At 32.7% G+C, this 19,724-nt stretch overlaps 1 protein-coding gene across 1 annotated transcript; it reads right to left on the bottom strand.

The window, feature by feature from the left end:
* Nucleotides 1-4,540: 4,540 nt before the first annotated feature.
* On the bottom strand, nucleotides 4,541-13,674 carry LOC140181437 (uncharacterized). Its single transcript, XM_072225005.1, has 2 exons — nucleotides 11,824-13,674; nucleotides 4,541-4,768 (listed from the first exon to the last, which is right to left on the bottom strand). The coding sequence occupies exons 1-2, from the start codon at nucleotides 13,672-13,674 to the stop codon at nucleotides 4,541-4,543; spliced, it is 2,079 nt and encodes a 692-aa protein (XP_072081106.1).
* Nucleotides 13,675-19,724: the final 6,050 nt, after the last annotated feature.

Below are 19,724 nucleotides of genomic sequence, written 5' to 3' on the forward strand. Positions count from 1 at the left end.
GAACGCACCGACGGCAATGCTGAACAGCCCGCAAGCTTCAGGTTCGCTCCCTCACAGTGCTCGCACGCTACCGCCCTCACCCCACGTCCCCTCCCTCACGCCACCGTCGGACGTTGGCCATCGCAGAGGAGATTTTGGTCTCCATAGCCGCACCTCCAATCTTCAGCAAGCTTCAGGTTTGATTTCTTGGACTGCTGTGGGAGATAAAAACCCCTGTTTGTTGCTGATTTGCTATTTTGTTACCATGTTGGTTTATATATTTTTTGAATTTGTGTTTGGTCTGTCCAGGCATTACGTTAGTCGGCACAGATGTTCGACTGCCTTTGGATGTTTGATTTTCACTTCAGATGGATTATTATTTTATCTAATGACTTTGGATGTTCAATTTTCATTCCTTAGTTCCAATACTCGCTAATTCGTAAGATGAAGAACGAAACCAATTCTTAAACAATAATCAATGCATTAATCAAGAGTAGAAGAACATATAATTATTAATCCATCAAAGTAAATAGAGCTCATAACCTTAACAATGTAGGTTTAGTTGCCCATAGTATAAAAAATTGAAATCCTCATAGTGTAAAAAATTGAAATCCTAATCTAATGTGTAAAATCTAAAACCAATAAATGAGAGAACGGAAGGGAGTGTTTTTTTCCCCATAAAAACGGCATTGCTTCTTTTATAGTAGCGTAAAATTGGGCTCTGGGCCATATTGCTGGAGTTTAGCACCACTTGGGTGGCATTTGGCACCAATTTTGATGAAATTCGTGACTCCTTGCTGCGAGTGGCGTTTAGCACCATTTTCTTGGCCTTTGGCACCAGGACTCCCGCATGGAATGGTGAGTGAGAGTGGTTTGGCGTTTAGGGCCACTTTTACGGCGTTTAGTGCTGTGAATCCAGAGAGAAAATATAAACTATTATATATCATTGAAAATGTCTAGAAGTTGAATTTTTAATGCCACTGAAACCATATCATTTGGACCTCTGTAGCTTAAGTTATGCTCGTTGGAGTGTGAAGAGATCAAGGTTGATAGTATCTACGAATTCTCTTTGCACTTTTCTTCAATTCTTGGTTCCTCCTTGTGATTTTGCTTCTCTTTTCCTAACATTTTCTTACAAAAATTATAAAACCAAGAAAATCAAAGTACTAATATAATAGTCTTGAAAATAATATAATTACTAAGCAAAAGTCATAACTTTTTTACAAGAAATACCATCAATGAAAAGTGCTTAAGATGTTCATGCATCACAACACAAAAATTAAGCTCTTCCTTGTCCTCATGCAAGCAAAGATTCATGGCTTAGTCACCAAGTTTTTCAACCTTAAAATACAAGGGTGAATGGTTGCAATTTAAATGAGTTTAGTTAGCCGTTTTACTTATGCATAGTTCAACACAATTAGTTATAATCTCTCAAGGCCTCTGTCCAGATTAGATTATAGAATCATTCCGTGAGTCATCACCTTGAAGAAAGCTTATTTACTTTTTTCACAATTTATCTTCATTGGATGCTTTGCACCTTGAATCTAGCCGTGACTCTAAATATTTTGTCTCAAGTTTTGTTTGACACAGAAACACCACAAGCACTTGATTGGGGAGCTCTTTGAGCTTACCATGTCCTTTTGACATTTTTCATCATTGGTGCTCAGATCCTTTGGCTTTCTCTTCTTCTTTTTTTGGGGTACTTTGCATCTTGAGTCTAGCCATGACTCTAAATGCTTTATTTTCAAGCTTTTACTTGATACATAAGCACGACAAGTACTTGACTAGGATCCTTAGTCAGTGGTACTTAGAGCCTTTAGCTTCTTTTTCACCTTTTTTATTTTATTTTATTACATGTTGCTCCTTCAAGGTTTGTCAAGTGTAAAGATCCCATGATAGTTCTCTAGACTAAGGCCTCAAGCAATTTGGCTCATCTTGTGTTGAACTTTCTTAGTTAGTTTGGCCTTCCAAACTAACATTGTCATGCTCTTTATGAACAATCCCTTTTTTTTTTTATTCTTTCTTAGCACATGATCCTTGTCTAGATTTATGAGTAAACACAATTATAATTGTGGGTTGTGATAGACAAGTAATAATATGCACTTGACTAACAAGACTCACAAATGCATTATATAAGATAGACCAAGATAACATATGCATATAATTAAAATGAAAGGAATACAATTCAACAACCTTAGTTCTCATGGCCATCTTCTTCATTATCTTCCTCTTCATCATCCTTTTAGGCTATGTAGTGGATAGCCTCCAACACTAAATTTAGAATGATTGCTTATCCTCAAGCAATAAAGAAAAATAGTGGTGATGAAAATAGGAATAATCATGATTGTCTATTGAAAATAAGAAAGCAAGGCAGAAACTCATTCAAATAAGACAAGCAAAAATTAAAAATAAAACTAAAGGAAAGACAAAATAAAGTAAAATAACCATGTTACTAATGTATTGGCATGGGGAGGTGGACCTTGCATGGGTGAAGTGTGGCAATACCAAACTTGGTGTGAGAATACCAAACTTAGTGTGACACAATCAATAAAAAGCTGGGTCAAGTACCCAGTGAAATGTAAGCATCATATTGGTGTAGCACCAAAATTAATCCATGAAATACATATGCAACGCGAAGCAAAGGAAAAAGAAAAATGAAAAGAAATTACTAAACGTTGGGTTGTCTCACAACAAGTGCTTCTTTAATGTCACTAGCTTGACGATTAGTTCTTGAATTTTCTTTCTCTTCTTACAGTTGGTTAAGATAGAGTAATGAATTCAGTGAACCTAAGGAGAAAAAAGATACGCACCAAAAATCAATTCCAACATTTTTTTTATATTTTTTACATTCATTTTTATATCATCACTACAAGAAAATTGAACATTTGTAACAAAAACTTTGTAACAAATTTAAAATTGTTACAAAAAATTATTCTTTTGTAACAAAAATTAGTAACTGTTACATAATAATAATGTTTTGTAACAACAATACAATTTATTACAAAATGTTTTGATATTTTGGAACAACTTGATTTTTTTTTACAAATTATATTGGCTTTTGTAACGAACCATTGTTTTGTTACAAAATTTTAAAATATTTTGTAACAAAAGATGAAGTTGTTGCAAAAGTTTAAAATATTTTGTAACAAAATGTCCATTTGTTTCAAAAACTCCAATTATTTTGTAACAAAAAATTAATTTGTCACAAAATTCAATATTGTTTGTAACAAGTTATTTGTTTGTCACAAAATACACAAATTTTTTGTAAGTAAAAAAATTATTTTAAAATGTTAAAATCTCTAAGATAATTAAAAGAATTATTTTTTATAAAAGAATTAAAGATTAAATGATTTATTTTTAAAAAAGGTATATATTATTTTATATTTTTTTATAAAATTAATATATAATTTTACTAATAATTAAATCTTAAATGTTGATTAAAAATTAAATTTTTAAATTAAAAAAATTAATTATTAAACATAAATAAAAATAGTTAAAAATTTAAAAATAAAAACAAATATAAAAAATAAAAATTCTAATTCTAACCCTCACCTTTATTTTTTATTTTGTTGTTTGCCATCGTCGTCTATTTAAATAAAATTTTGAAAAACTCCCTTAAGTATAAAATATAGAGCTCTGGTTTTTTTTCTCTCTCTACTAGTCCTAAACCCACCTTAACCTAACACTCGTCATTAAGCCGGTAAAATCTACGATTGTTAAAAAATAAATAATAAATTATTTGTATTGTGATTTATTATAGTTATTCATGGTTTTATTTTCAAAAAATTATTTATGTAAGATCCATAACTTTTGAAAAATTCTATTTTGAGTTGATTCCAAATTTATTTATTTATTAGTGATTTTATTTTCAAAAATTATTTCATTGAGAATAATTAAATCAAGTTTTGGTAATTAAAATAAAAATTTTACTGAATTTTATAATTATTGAATAATTTTCTATATTTAAATTATAAGACTTAGTAGTTGTAAAAAAATTATACTATTTAATTTAAATAATTGAGATTTTAAAATTTAATACTTTAATTTTTATAATTAATTATATCATCTTATATTTTAAATTAGAATACTTATTAAGAATTAATTAACAAATTGATAATTTAATTAATGTTTTAAAATAATTTAAAAAAATTAAACTATATTTTTAATGAATACTCTATTCCCTAATTTAATTAAAATTACAAACCCTTAGGAAACCTAACCCTAGAACCCCTACCCCTCTTCAGCGTGCACATACACCCAGCCACACAGGGGTCACTTGTTCCACACACCCACACACAGAAATATGAAAGAAAGAAAGAAACGGAAGAGGGAAGAAGGAAGATGGAACAGGGAAGAGAGAGTCGCGCCAGGAGAAGAGAAGGGAGGAAGGGGGCTGTCCGCAGCGCCACTGTGCCGTCGCCACCTTGGAGTCTACCGTTCGTCGCTGCCCAGTCGCCATTCTGCCTTCTATCAAGCCGGTTCTGTAGCCTGAGAAGAATCACGAAGAGGAGAGAGAGTGTGTGTGAAGGACAACGCCACCACGAAGCCGTCGCCGCTGTCATCATGCTCCGCCGCTGTCGCGTCTCACCAAGCTGTCATCATCGTGCTTCCTGGTGCCGTCGGTGGAGCTGTATCTTGCCGGATCTGCTGCTGAAAGTCTGGAGGAGAAGCGTTCTTTCAGATGGCAAATAACTGCAAACAGCGACGGAGCTTCTCTGACCTTCAAGGCCTGAAGGATGACGGCGACAACGACTGCTTCTTTCGCTGGTCTTCTTCTCTTCTCTAGCCCCTGCTCAAGTTCAGTTCTGGTAGATTATATGTTTTGAATTTCTAATTAGGGATTTGGTTACTAAAATTTCTGATTAGGGATTTGATTATTGGAATTTATGATTAGGGATTTAAGGTTCTGATTATTGGAAATTTGGAATTTTTGATTAAGATTGCTTCTCTTCTGAAATTTGGGATTCGGTTATTATAAGTTCTGATTAGGTAAATTTGAAATTTGCTTCTCTTATCTTCCTGTTAGTGAATTGTTCTGATTTTGTTCTTCTTGAGTTCCTGTTAGTGTTTTGATTAAGGCTTTATAATATTGATTGATTTTGTTCTTCCGGAGTTCCTGTTAGTGTCAATCATCCAAACCCCCTTTCATGTATATAAAAAAACGTTAAGTCATGTCTTATTCCAGACTTAGATGATGGTTAATCTGATGGATGGAATGATATATTGATTTATTATATATATGGAATTAAAATTGATGAGATGTTATGTAAGTACTAATATTTAAAGCCATCTGCATCCAAGTTATGTAGCTGAATTGATAGCAAGAAGAAGATACATGTAAAACAAAATGTGATTATTCCTGTAAAGAGATCTTCAAAGAAAAAATACTATGAATTGTTAAATTGTAGTTATTATAAATTTTGATTATTGAAATTTATGAATTTTGATTAGAATTTCTTATTAAGGATGCGTGTATAGTTTCTGTGATGAGGATGCGTGTATAGAATTTTGATTATTGCAACTTTAGAAAACTTTTTTTGTTTAAACTGATTGAATGATGCTGTGTTTGATTTATTAAATGATGATGATGCTGAAAATTCTCTTTGTTAGAGTGCAGAATTTGTTGAAAGGCTAAAAGCCAAGTTTCATGATTGAATCAATTGATGATACATGCTAATAATTACTTGAGATAATGTTGGACTATTTGTTATATATGATGCAGTAAATTGATGATAATATATGTGAATTGTTTGAGTGATTTGTGGCTGGATTGTGTTGAGTAATGCAGAACTTGTTGATTTCATATGAGTATGCTTAAATGTGAAAACTGACCAAAAATGGTGATTTATTAATCCTGAGCACTTGAGGCTAATTTAATCTTTTTAATAAGTCACAATAGATAAAAAAAAGTTAGAATACAAGGTTAGAGTGAATGAAAAGGTAGAAATCAATTTTTGACCTCTCAAAATCCAAGGTTATATGTTGCAGAATTATGCAGTTTCGGACAGCACTTTGTGAACAAAACTGGGAGCAATCTAGCCACTCAAAATGGGTGAAATTATTTTTTTATAAAAATATGATATGTCTAGATTGTTCCTCTAAAATTTCAGAATTTTTCGATGTGTGGTTTGGGAGATATGATTTTTAGAAAATGGTCATTTTCTGCAGAAATATTGCTGTCCGAATTCTGGAACAGCAACTTCAAAACCACATATCTCAATACTCTGAAACTCTTTGGAGGTGAAACTAAATAGAAGTGAAATATTAGGATGTCTAGTATTTTATGTCCAAATTTCAGGACAATTCAAATTTTGTAAAGAAAGTTGTGCTTTCTGGAAGCAGGGCTGTTCACTGCTGTGACAGCATCCTTTTCTTAAAACAAAATCATATTTCAAGAGGCATAACTTTTTTTAGAGAAGTGAAAATTCTCTAGGACTTGAACTGGGTGAAAGATGAGTAATTCTAGTTCAATCACACCAAAATTTAGGAGAATCCAACAAAAGATGGATTTTATATAATTTTTTTAAATTGGTTACTGCTTGCTGTTTTTTTGAAGTGTACTAAATTAGTAGCCGATTTTTAAAAAAAAACATATAAAATTAAATTAGGTGGAAAAAGAGATCTCTGGATTAGTGTGGCTTAGTTGTCAAGAAAGTTCAAGATAGGGTGGCTTAGCTGTCAAGTTGTTATTCGGTTTTATTTTTTCATTCTTGCTATACTTTTCTATTTCCAAACTATTTCCAAAAGTCAAGTATATTTGTTACGAGGACTTTGGTGGAAATTGTGCTTTGTAGTGATTTTTAGACAATTGATACTTATGTAAATTTAATAAATTGAATTATGATTAATTAGGCCGAGTTTATATATTGAATTGTCAATTTTTGATAATTTGCATTCTTGATTGACTAGTTTTAAACTTTGAGAATAGATTCTTAAAGAATTAGTTAATTTTAACTTGTAAGTTTTAATTTTATTTTTACTCTGATGAAGATAGTGTTATATGTGATTTTTTAATTTTGGTTTTCATTACTCATATTTGCAGGGGTACAAAATTGATGCCAACATGCTAGACTTTATATTGACTGAAATATGCTAGAAGAATCAAGAATTATAAATCCGATATGATACAATTTTATGTTAGGAAAAAGTTGTGTTTAGTTGAATTTGTAGAACTTATTTTATTGTAAAAGAATCTTAATGACATGTAAGATATTCTAATTATCTATATGATTATATATTATATAAATGTTAAGTTAGCGTGTTTAGAAAATTAATTGATATATCAATTATTTAATTAAATATTTTAAAATGAATTTTCTATTTTTATAACTAAGAATAAAAAATGTTACAAAAGTAAGTAGTATTTTGTAACAAAATATTATGACACAAAAATTTAAATTGTTACGAAAAATATTTTGAAGATCAAAATTTGTTATCACTTTTGTAATGACTTTTAGTTTTTTGCACAGAAAAATTTGTTACAAAATATTACTTTGAATTGTAACAATTCCATTTTTTGTTACAAAAACTTTTTGTAACGGGACATACTGCAACGGCCCCTTTTTTTGTTACAAAATCCTTTTGTTTCAAAATTTCAATTTTTTGTAACAATTTTAAATATTGCTTTTTCTTGTAGTGCATGTATGCAACTTTGAGCAGTATTCCTTAATTCTTTCATGAAAAGTTCAAGAGCTGATGGTTTTTGATATGAATAAGGAGATGATGGTTCTTGATATGAACAAAAAGATTATGGTCCTTGATATGAATAGAGAGATGGTGGTTTTTAATATGAATAGAGATTATGGCCCTTGGCAAGAATAAGGAGATGATTGCTCTTGATATGAATAATTGGAGGATGGTTCCTGATATGAATAAAGAGATAATGGCTCTTGATGGACGGGATACAAAATGCTTAAGTGTCCTTGTGATTGAATTTTCTAGCCAAAATGATAGTTCTTCTAGTCACAATTAATCCCCGGCAATAGCGCTAAAAACTTGGTGCAGATTTTCAAACCATAACTTACCTGCAAGTTGGTCGTATTCAGGTAAGTGAATGCCGATCCTACGAGGATTAACGGATTAAGCAAGTAGTGGTCAATTGGTTATTTTAGTCAGGCATTCAAAATTTAGGGTTTCAATAGTAAATAACATGAAAATAGGGAAATAAATAAAAGCAAACTAAAATAGGTTAAGAAAATAATATGATAAAGATAGTTAAGGTGTTAGAGATATTTAAATTTATGGATTAACATTTAAAGTCAACTACCTTGATTATGCAAAAAAATAATTCATAGCAAATCCTAGGTGATTGAATTTCTATTCCTAGGAAATTCAATCTCCTCTAATCCAACCAACGATCAATTCCTTGATCAATCAATTATATTAGAGAGTTAAGTTTAAATTCTGATTTATAAGCTACATAAACCCTAAAAACCCAAGAATGATGCAGTTATATGTCATGTACTACATTAAATCCAAATAATTAAGAATTTATGAGAAAGTGGTTTCAAGTTGTATTTCTAATGATATAGCTTTTTCAAGATTCAATAGAATTCAAGTTAGATTAGGGTTATTTTCCAATACTCACTAATCCGTAGGATGAAAAATGAAACCAATTCTTAAACAATAATCAATGCATTAATTAAGAGTAGAAGAACATATAATTATTAATCTATCAAAGTAAACAGAGCTCCTAACCTTAACAATGGAGGTTTAGTTGCCCATATTACATAAAATTAAAATCTTCATAGTGCAGAAAATTAAAATCCTAATCTAATGTGTAAAACCTAAAACTAATGCATGAGAGAACGGAAGGGAGTGTGTTTTTTCATCAAAAATGGCACTGCTTCTTTTATAATAACGTGAAATTGGGATCTGGTCCATATTGCTAGCGTTTAACACCACTTGGGTGGCGTTTGACACCAGTTTTGATAAAATTCGTGACTCCTTGCTGCGAGTGGCGTTTAGCACCGGTTTCTTGGTGTTTGGCGCTGCGACTTCCGCATGGAATTGTGAGTGTGATGCGGTTTGGTGTTTAGCGCCACTTTTACGGCATTTAGGGCCGTGAGTCCAGAGAGAAAGCATAGACTATTATATACGTTGGAAAGCTTTGAAAGTTGGCTTTCTAATTTCATTGAAACTGCATCATTTGGATCTCTGTAACTTAAGTTTTTCTCGTTGGAGTGTGAAGAGGTCAGGTTTGACAGCATCTAGAAATTCTCTTTGCACATGTATTCAATTCTTGGTTCTTCCTTGTGCTTTTGCTTTTCTTTTTCTAACATTTTCCTACAAAAATGATAAAACTAAGAAAATTAAAGTACTAATAGAATAGCCTTAAAAATTATATAATTACCAAGCAAAAGTCATAACTTTTCTATAAAAAATACCAATAAAAAGTACTTAAGATACTCATGCATCAATATACAAATATCATTCTTGATAGTTTGAGTGAAGAATATCACTGCCAAAGACATCCCTTACATTATACTTGATTTATAAGCTCTTCTAAGGATTCAAGAAGAGATTATTGTTCACTTCAAGAAACCTGACAGTCCATGATCTAGGTTCATTTCTCCAATGCAACATCTAATTAGCCTCGAAATTAAGACTTATGATTGCTTGGTAATCCTGGAAGAGGAAGTAATGTTGTATGCTGGCTTCAGCAGAGATGCACCTTTTGGTGGAAGAGGAAGTGGTGGAAGGAACATTCATGGTGAAAAATCATCCTACTTAGGAAATCGACCACAATGTCAGATTTGTGGTAAATTAGGCCATGTTGCCTGCCTCTTACTGTTATTTTAGTTTGTAGGCTACTATTGTGATTCTTCTCTGAGACAAGGCTGATAGAGGCTTATACCATTTTAAATGAATTTACATTCCAAAGTGTTAGAAACCAGAGACTGAGAGAGTAATCTGAAAAGTGTATTATTGAGTGTGTTCAAAGGTACAATATACAAGGGGTATTTATAGGTGCTAAATGAATCAAAGTAATAAAGACATAGAATCCTATAATTAATGTACAGATATGCTATATAAATATAGACGATGCTAATTGATCTAAATTGATTCTAATGATTCTCTAACATCCCCCTCAAACTCAAGTGGGAGCTAAGGATACCAACTTGAGTTTGGATAACAGAATCCGAAAGCGAGTCGGGTGATGAGCTTTCGTGAAGATATCAACAGTCTGATCCAGTGTCCCAACAGCAATGAGACGAACAGCATCAATAAGGATACGTTGCCGAACAAAGTGACAATCAATCTCAATGTGTTTGGTGCATTCATGAAACACATCATTATGGACAATCTGAATAGTACTGCGGTTATCACAAAAGACATCAGTAGGGGACGACTGAAGAACACCCAGATCTTCGAGAAGCCAACGAACCGAGATAACCTCAGCAGTGGTGTCAGCGAGGGCACGGTACTCAGCTTCCGTGCTTGAGCGAGTAGTGAATGTTTGCTTCTTAGCACGCCAAGAGATGAGAGCGTCACCAAGAAACAAACAGTAACCAGTAGTAGAACGACGATCAGTGGGATCACCAGCCCAATCAGCATCAGAGTATGCCTGAAGGGTCAAAGAGGAATGGGCAGAAAAATAAAGGCCATGAAATAGAATGCCTTTGACGTACCGAAGAATGCGAAGAACTGCCGCATAGTGAGTAGTACGAGGAGCTGACAAGAACTGGCTGAGGACATGAACTGGATAGGCAATGTCTGATCGGGTGACAGTCAAGTAGACAAGACCTCCAACTAACTGTCGATAAAGTGTCGAATTATCCAAAACAGTCCCATCCATAGGGGTAAATCGAACAATAGGCTCAAGAGGAGTAGACTCAGTGCGACTATCTGTAATCCCAGCACGAGCAAGAAGATCTGAAGCATACTTAACCTGAGAGAGATAAATGCCATCATCTGTGGAGATGACCTCGAGACCAAGAAAATAGCTGAGAGAACCAAGATCCTTCATCTCAAAGGTACGGTGAAGTGAGGTCTTGAGATCAGAGATACCATCAACATCATCTCCAGTAATGATCATGTCATCAACATACAAAAGTAGAAGGACAACTCCACGTTCGCTTTTACGAATGAAAATCGCATTATCATGAGGACTAGAAATAAAGCCAAGACTGCATATGGTAGTGCTGAACTTGTCAAACCATTCACGAGGAGCTTGCTTAAGTCCATAAAGTGCCTTGCGAAGGAGACAAACCTTACTGGAAGGACAAGGATATCCTGGAGGCAGTTTCATATAGACTTTCTTTTTCAAATCCCCATTAAGAAATGCATTCTTCACGTCCATCTGACTGAGAGACCATCGTTTGACCGCAACAATGGCAAGGAGAGCTCTAACAGACGTAAGGCGAGCAACAGGAGCAAAATTCTCTTCATAATCAATACCATACTCTTGCGTACAACCTTGAGCAACCAAGCGTGCCTTATAACGGTCAATAGAGCCATCAGAGCGAGTCTTGATCTTGTATACCCATCTACTGCCCACAACTTCCTTATCAGAAGGAGGATTAACCAAATCCCAAGTGTGTGCTTTTTCAAGTGCCTGTATTTCTTCCTGCATTGCTTGTTGCCAATTTGGATTTGTGGAGGCTTCTCTGAATGACTTAGGTTCATGTTGATGAAGAATAGTAGAAAAATAATGATAATCAAGAAGATGAGGAGGTGAATTCCTTACCCTAGAACATGACGGTGTATACGCCCAGCTCTACCATTTTGTTGAGAGGTACCAGGACAAGAAAACTTGGACAAAGTACCCTGTTCAGCGAGAAAATTTAAAAGTTTGGAGTCACGATATTCCATAGCATTATCACATCGGAGAATTTTAATGACCTTTGAAAACTGAGTTCGAACCATAGTGGCAAAGTTAATATAAATCTGGGAAAACTCACAACGATTAGTCATCAAATAGACCCAAGTAAAACGTGAATAATCATCAATAAAGACGACAAAATATCGAGCCCCTCCCATAGAAGCGGTGGGAGCGGGGCCCCAAATATCAGAATAAATAAGATCAAAAGGAGAGCATGCAATAGAGGAATTATTATTAAAGGATAAGGCAGGTTGTTTAGCAGTGCGACAAGAAATGCAATCTAAAGACTCATTTTGAACTTGACCTAAAACACCCGAAGATAGAAGATGACGTAATTTTCCTAAGGAGCTATGGGCAAGACGACGGTGCCACAAGTGAAGAGTAGATGGAGAGGAAGCAGCACAGAGATTTGTAGAGGGAACATGAAGGTTCTCGAGCTCAAATAAGCGTCCGACCTTACATCCAGTCCCGATGATCTTTCCCGTCCGACGATCCTGCACACGACAACCAGAATTAGAAAAAATGACATCAAAACCAAGTTCAACAAGATGACTGACAGAGATAAGATTAAAATTCAATTTTGGAATGAAATAAGCATCAGAAAGATGAATATTGGACTGTGAAATAACCCCATGATGTGTTGCATGCAAGAGTGAACCATTAGCAGTGTTGACAGAAGGTGCATTTGTAGTGGGAGACAACGACGAAAAAAGATGACGCAAAGGAGACAAATGATTGAAACAACCAGAATCAAAATACCATTTAGAATTACCTGGAGGGGTGGAAAGAGTAGCGGGGGTATTACCAGGAAAGGAGAGAAGTTGCCTAAGAAGGGTTTCAATATCTGATGGAGAGACAGAAGGTGTGTTGAGAGATGTGGAAGAGGTGGACTCAGTAGCAGTAGCAGCAGTAGAGGCAGGCACATGCGGAGAGTTGTTGGGATGAGGTTGATACTTGTTCTGATTTGAGCATGGTGGTCGAGTAGGACAGGTAGCAATCAAGTGACCCGAGAGCTTACAATAATGGCAGAACAGTTTCGGGCAGTTGGAGCCAATGTGGCCTCTTTGTTTGCACTTACGACATTCAATAGAAGGACGGTCGGAGAAGGAATGCCCAGGCCGATTACAGTTGCGACAGATTTTTTCCTTTCTATCGGTGGTAGCAAAGACAGTTTCACTTTTAGAACGAAGCAATCCCAAGCGCGTTTCTTCAGACTTAAGATGAGGAAGAGCATCTTCAAGACTAGGCAAGGGATTCTGATGAAGAAGAGAAGCCCTGACCGGCTCATAGTCATCAGTGAGTGCCATCAGGAATTGGATGAGACGTGTCCGGTTCTGATAATCCTCATATGCCTTAGCATCAGTGGGATCTTTAAGAACAGGCTCACAAGAGGTCAACTGATCCCAAATAATCTCCATCTGAGCAAGAAAATCAAAAACTGCTTGGCCATGTTCTTGCTTAAGGCTATGAAGTTCCTTAAGCAGTTGGTATTGATGAGAGAGATCAGAGATAGTGTAACGTTTCGCCAAATGATCCCATACCTCTTTAGCAGTTTCAAAACACCCGAACTGTAAATGAATGCCAGGAGTAGAAGTGTTGCGGAACCAAGTGATAATCTGATGATTTTTACTATCCCAATCTTCCAATTTCTCTGCATAGTCCTTCTCCTTCTTAGCATCCTCCTTGGATTTGGAGGCACCATCTTTGGATTTGTCAGTCACAGTTGGCTTAACAGGACAGGCAATATCACCAGTCACATATCGCCATAATTTTTGCCCTTTAAGGAATCCTCGCATAGCTTCAACCCAATATGCATAGTTGGAGCCATTAAGGATAACAGTGATAGGCTGAAAGACATCTAGTTTTTCCATAGTAATAGAAGAAATAGCAAAAGGAAGAAGAAAACTACAAATTCGGGGCAGAAAACAAAAAAACAGAGCGCGAAATCGGAAAGAGCTCACCAAAAAACCTTAGGGAGGGTCCCGCTTGTCCGCCACGTCAGCGCCACGTCAGCGCCACGTCAGAGCCACATCAGAGAAGCGAAGACACGTGGCGTCACCGGAGAGGAGCAAGAGAGACACGCTGGCAGTAAGGGTGGACGCGGGTCAACGTCGGGTCGGGCCGGGTCGCGCGCGGGTCAATCAAGGAGCTTCGTGTGACACGTGGCAGAGGGAGGAGCGTCCGATCAGCTCCGAGATCTAATAGCTGCTGAAGCTTCTGGAAGGAGAACGATGGAGGTGAACAGCGAACTTCCGGCGGCGCGTGACGGCGCGTCCGGTAGAGGATGGCGGCGATCTTGGCGGCGTTGGAAAGCTGACAAAGAGGAGAACACGATGATGCCGGAGGTGACGAACCAAAGCGTCAAAAACAGATCGAAAAACGAGAGAGAAGAGGCACGGTCGGAGGAGAAAAACAAGAAGGGCTATGAACAAAAATTCATGGAAAAAAATTTTTAGGCTCTTGATACCATGTTAGAAACCAGAGACTGAGAGAGTAATCTGAAAAGTGTATTATTGAGTGTGTTCAAAGGTACAATATACAAGGGGTATTTATAGGTGCTAAATGAATCAAAATAATAAAGACATAGAATCCTATAATTAATGTACAGATATACTATATAAATATAGACGATGCTAATTGATCTAAATTGATTCTAATGACAAAGCATAAATCTTTGTCTATTCTCCTATAATTTTAGTTGCCACTTGTGTTTCTTTAGATGTGTATCATAAATGATTTGGTAATTCTTCCTTGCCAATTGTAAAATCAATCATTGGAAAGTGTAATTTTCTAGTTAATAAAGAGAACAATACAAGTTCTGTTTGCCAATTTTGATGCATGGCCAAATCCCATCGTTTACCATATTTTGCATCATCTAATGACTATGATTATCCTCTTGCTTTGGTATTTTTTGATATTTGGGGTCTTACATCTGTTATCCCTCAAAATGGATATACATACTATGTGCCGTTTATAGGTGTTTTTTCTAGGCATACTAGTATTTATTTACTCACTCATAGATCTCAAATGTTTCATGTGTTTAAGTAGTACGATAACCTCTTTCTCTTTGTCCTTTTGGGACAAAGTCTTCTCTACAACTATTTTTCTTATTATTAATAGAACGTCATATTTCAGATTATGCCTTTGAAAAATTTTTGGATGTTTATGTTTTTCTCATTTGTGACCTTAAAATGCTCATAAGTTGGAATTTCATTCCAATCCTTGTATCTTTCTTGGTTATGCAATTAATCAAAAGGGTTACAAGTACATAGCAAGAGATGGAAAAATTTATATTGCTCGAGATGTGGTGTTTGATGAGATAAAGTTTTCAGGTTTTGGTTTTCTAAACTCATCATCTCATATGTTAAATTCTTCTTCTAACTCTGTCAATGAATTTTTATCCTCAATATCTACTGTACCACCCTCTTCTATAAATTCCTCAAATTCTATTTTAAATTCTTCTAATCCTATTATACAAGCTTCTTCTCAATAACAAAATGCTTTAGATATTTCTAATGTACATGTTTAGTTGCAAAAGTATTCAATCAAGCACATGTCATTGATTTTGACCAGTTTTTTTTTTGCATGTCATCATTTGGGTAATGCTTACTGTTGCTCTTTCAAAAAGGTGAAAAATAAAACAATATTGATATGGTTGTTACAAATTCGAAGCCATAACTCGGCATTATGCACCATAATATACGTTATAGCTCGGCACCATGCGTTACAATCAGACTCAACGGACTACATCTTAGAACAAAAACATCTGACCAGATATTATCGCCTACTAAAACCTAATAACTACTCTTCAATACAGATGACCAACAGAAGCGTAACCGACCTATCCTACTCCACCTATAAAGGTATGATATTTTACCCTCGAAAGATATACTGAAATTCACAATATTAACTTAAGTATCGGAGTGCCTTTTGCATGTACACTCCCCTTTGTTCATACTCTCCGTGACGTGACATCCTTCTAGAAGAAGAGCTCAGATCTTCCTAACTTATAGCTCGGCGTAAAAGGCAACAGCTCGGCGTCAGCTCCCAAGAACCGAGTTACGCCCATGTTACTCACACAAGAACAAATATCGTTTTCATAATGCTTTTTAAAATAGCACCTTACAAGAGACTATTCACACAACACAACCATCAAGATTCAACAATTTAACCCTAATTTGGTTTGTATGTAAATAAGGCTATATATGGCCTCAAGTGAGCTCCTAGAGCATGGTAAGCGTCACTGCAACTTTAAAGAAATTTGATTTTGATTGTGCTCGAAGTGATTCCTCTCGTTTTATCAAATCTACACCTAACTTTATTACTTATATTCTCATCTATAACGATGACATGTTAGTGACCGGTAACGTTGATAATGATATTGCTAAGAGTATCAAAAATGATGATAGGTTCATGAATTTTACTTTTATGTTAAAGGGCTAGGTGACTTAAACTACTTTCTTAGAATTAAGGTTGTTCATCACTCTTTTTCTCTTATTTCTTTAAATCAATCTAAATGTATTGGTGAGTTGTTAGTCAAGGCAAGATTGCAAAATTCCAAAAGAGTGATTACTTCAATGATTAGTTCTATCAAATTAACATCTGAAGTTAGTACTGCTTTTAAGGACCCAACTTCCATCATTGGAGGGCAGTAATAAGTAAACATTACTAGACCAGATATTACCTACTCAGTTAATAAAATGAGTCAATATATTTTGATTTGGTAATCTGCGTAATTTTTTTATGCCTATGGTTTATATGAGCGATTTGCCCTTATATATATTGTATGATAGAGATAACACTGCTATAAAAGAAAATAAAGAAAGTTAGTTAACAGAGTTAGTTATGTAGAGATGTAAGTTAGCTTGTATAGCAGGTTAGTTATAATTCTGTTTTGGTTTTACTGTTATATTGGCAGAGGATGACTCAAGTGTATATATATTGTAATAAGGAGTGATCATAATCAATTCAATACACAAACTCAGTTTTCACATTCATCATTTTCTCTCGATTTCTCATTCTTGCTCAAACTTCATCATTGTTGATTAAAGCCTTATTGTTCATTTTTTCACAATATTGTATATTCACTGGTTGGATTAATAAAAACTAATTTTTATGAAGAGATGTTTAGGGAGATTTGAAAATTCTTTTATTTATGTTAGGTTTAGAAATTTTTAATTGTTTCAATATTGTATTGAGAATTCCATTTTTTTGGGGTAGGACTGGGATAAATATGATTTTCTTTGGATGAAAAAGGACATTTCTTTGGATAAATACGATTCTGTGTGATTTGTTTTTTCTGTTTTTCATTGAACACCGTAATTGTTTATTAATAATTACACATTTTTTGAATTGAGGTAAATTAAAATATTTGGTAACAAAAAAAATTAACTAAAAATAATTAAAATTTATCTTATTAAATATTCATTAATTCTAATATTTATTAATTATTATTAGAATAAATGAATACTAAATAAAACAAGTTTAAGTTTTTTTTTGTCTCTCTAATATGCAATAGTGCTACGTAACCAAAAAATAGGAAAAAGTTTGGGAACCAAATTTAGGGAACTAAAAGCAGTCAAAATTTTTTTATTTTTAACTTTATTTAATGAAATAAACAAAATTTAATTGTTATTCTTTCACGCGCTTATTTTTTTTATTGTAATATTTAATGTATATAAAAACATTAATTGCATATATTAAATAGCATATTATAAGTACATACATTTATCAATTTATATTCTTATTAAATGAATATACATAATTTATATTTATGGTATTTAATTTATATTATAATAACAAAAGCACATTTTTTTATTTATTATGTAACATCTATATATTCATACACATAATTTTTATAATTAATATATTTTGACAATTAATATTATTCAATTCTAAACTATATTTTATTATATATTTCAAATTATTTTACATATGCACTAATAAATTATGATTCAAAATATTTTAATATTTTTTTTGAAGACATTATACATTTAAATCAATATATAATTTTTTAAATTACGGTCTTCGATCATTTAAAAATTTGTTTCATGTTTTCAAAGTGAAAATGATTTATTCTGATTCATATATATTTTCAAATTTTACTATAATTAGATTTGAAAAAGAAAATATCAAATACTTAAATTTATTCATTCAGATATTTATACACATAACATTCATAGTTAGGTAAAGTACACATATCATCCAAAATTTCATATTAATAACATCCATAATTTCATACTTATAACATTCATAATTATCTTACATGTACATTAAAGGGTCATAATTTTAATATTTTTTATTTATTATTCATATGTATGCTTATTTATTGATTTTAATATAACGAGTTAATAATTATTTTTAAAATTTTATTTTTTAATTTTTGTTTATATTTTATTTTTTATTTTTTTATTTTATAATAGTCTATATGTAAAATGTGAGTTGTATAATAGAAGTTGTAAAATTCTCTAATTTAACATCCATATTTTTATACGTATAATATTTATAATTTTATATATATAATATCCATAATTAATAAATTGGTGTTAATTTATTACTATTTATTATTTTATTTTGTAAGTCATGAACCAACAATTTTGGATTTTTTTATTTTTAATAAATAGAAATTGATCAAATTTAAGATGTTTTTATTTTTTATAAAATGTGTTGAGGTGATTTGAAATTTTTTAAAAGTTGAAAATATAAAAATTTGAAATTTTTATTTGAGAGAAAAAATTATAAAATTATAAATGCATGAGTAATAATGAGAGAGAAATTTTTGGAATCTGATTCATATTAAATTTGGAATTAACTTTTAGTATAATTAAATAAAAAAATTAATTGTATTAATTAAATTAAGAGAGTGATTCACACTCTCTTATAAACACAAATATTATTAATTATATATCTTTATTTATTATTTATAATATTTTAGCTAGTAGCATTACTCCAAAAAATATTAACAAATAATCAACCAAATCTTTATTGAGGCCACAGATGAGCTTATATTTAATTTGTTATGTTTTTAAACCCAAATTCACAATAGGCGCGTGTAACATCTATGACTTAAAAAATAATAAATAAATGGTTATTTTTAAATTTATGGCAATTATTGTGCTTGTCATCAATCAAATATTCTATATTTTTTCTTACTCACACCATTACCCAATCTCATCCAAAATCATTTGAAACTATAGAAAAGAGGAGGTTTCTAGAGTGTGGAAGAATTTGAAAGGAGGCCTTTGGCGTAATTATTGCACAAAAAGGTCGAGTAAAACTCCAAGGCAGAGAGAGGGCTTCAGCCACTTTGAGAACAGATTCAGCGAGGTGAAAGAGGAAGACTTTAACATCTTGACGAGGCATAGATAGGGTTTCGGCAATGAAGATCTAATAGTTTAGCTCTTTTGTTTACTTGTTTTTTGCACAAATTTAATTTATTATTATTTGTCTTTATTTTTATAGATAATTGTTTTAGGTACTGTGGAATTTAATTACACCAAAATATTAATTTATTTATGGATGTTAATGTGTTATATAATTGGATGTTAATAATAAGACGTTTGGATGTTATGGTGCATTATATTGTTTTATGTTGGAATTGAGAAATTTGGATGTTAAAAATGATAAATTTTAAATGTTATACTATATTATATTTATATTTTTTTATGTGAAGATCCTATGATATTAGATATTAATTACCTTAATGTTATAGGTATCTTTTTTTCTTTAAAACTTATGTCATTAATTAATATAATTACTTAATTTTATAAAAAAAGTTGGTGGCTAATGCATTATATATATACTAGCGGCTCAACAGGCACTAACGTGCCTGTTCAGCCGCTTTTCTATTGTTTTTAAAAAATTAATTTTATTTTTCTGTTAATATATTATTTATTTTTTAAATTTATTAGATAAATATTTT

The sequence above is a fragment of the Arachis hypogaea genome, chromosome 18, assembly GCF_003086295.3.
Source record: "Arachis hypogaea cultivar Tifrunner chromosome 18, arahy.Tifrunner.gnm2.J5K5, whole genome shotgun sequence".
NCBI lineage: Eukaryota > Viridiplantae > Streptophyta > Magnoliopsida > Fabales > Fabaceae > Arachis > Arachis hypogaea.

Excerpts from the sequence above, each read along its gene's own strand:
- LOC140181437 (XM_072225005.1), bottom strand. The coding sequence starts at position 13,674 with ATGGAAAAACTAGATGTCTTTCAGCCTATCACTGTTATCCTTAATGGC. Across the intron at positions 4,769-11,823 it reads TTCGAACTCAGTTTTCAAAG|GGGCTAGAGAAGAGAAGAAG; the intron begins GTCATTAAAATT and ends GAACTTGAGCAG.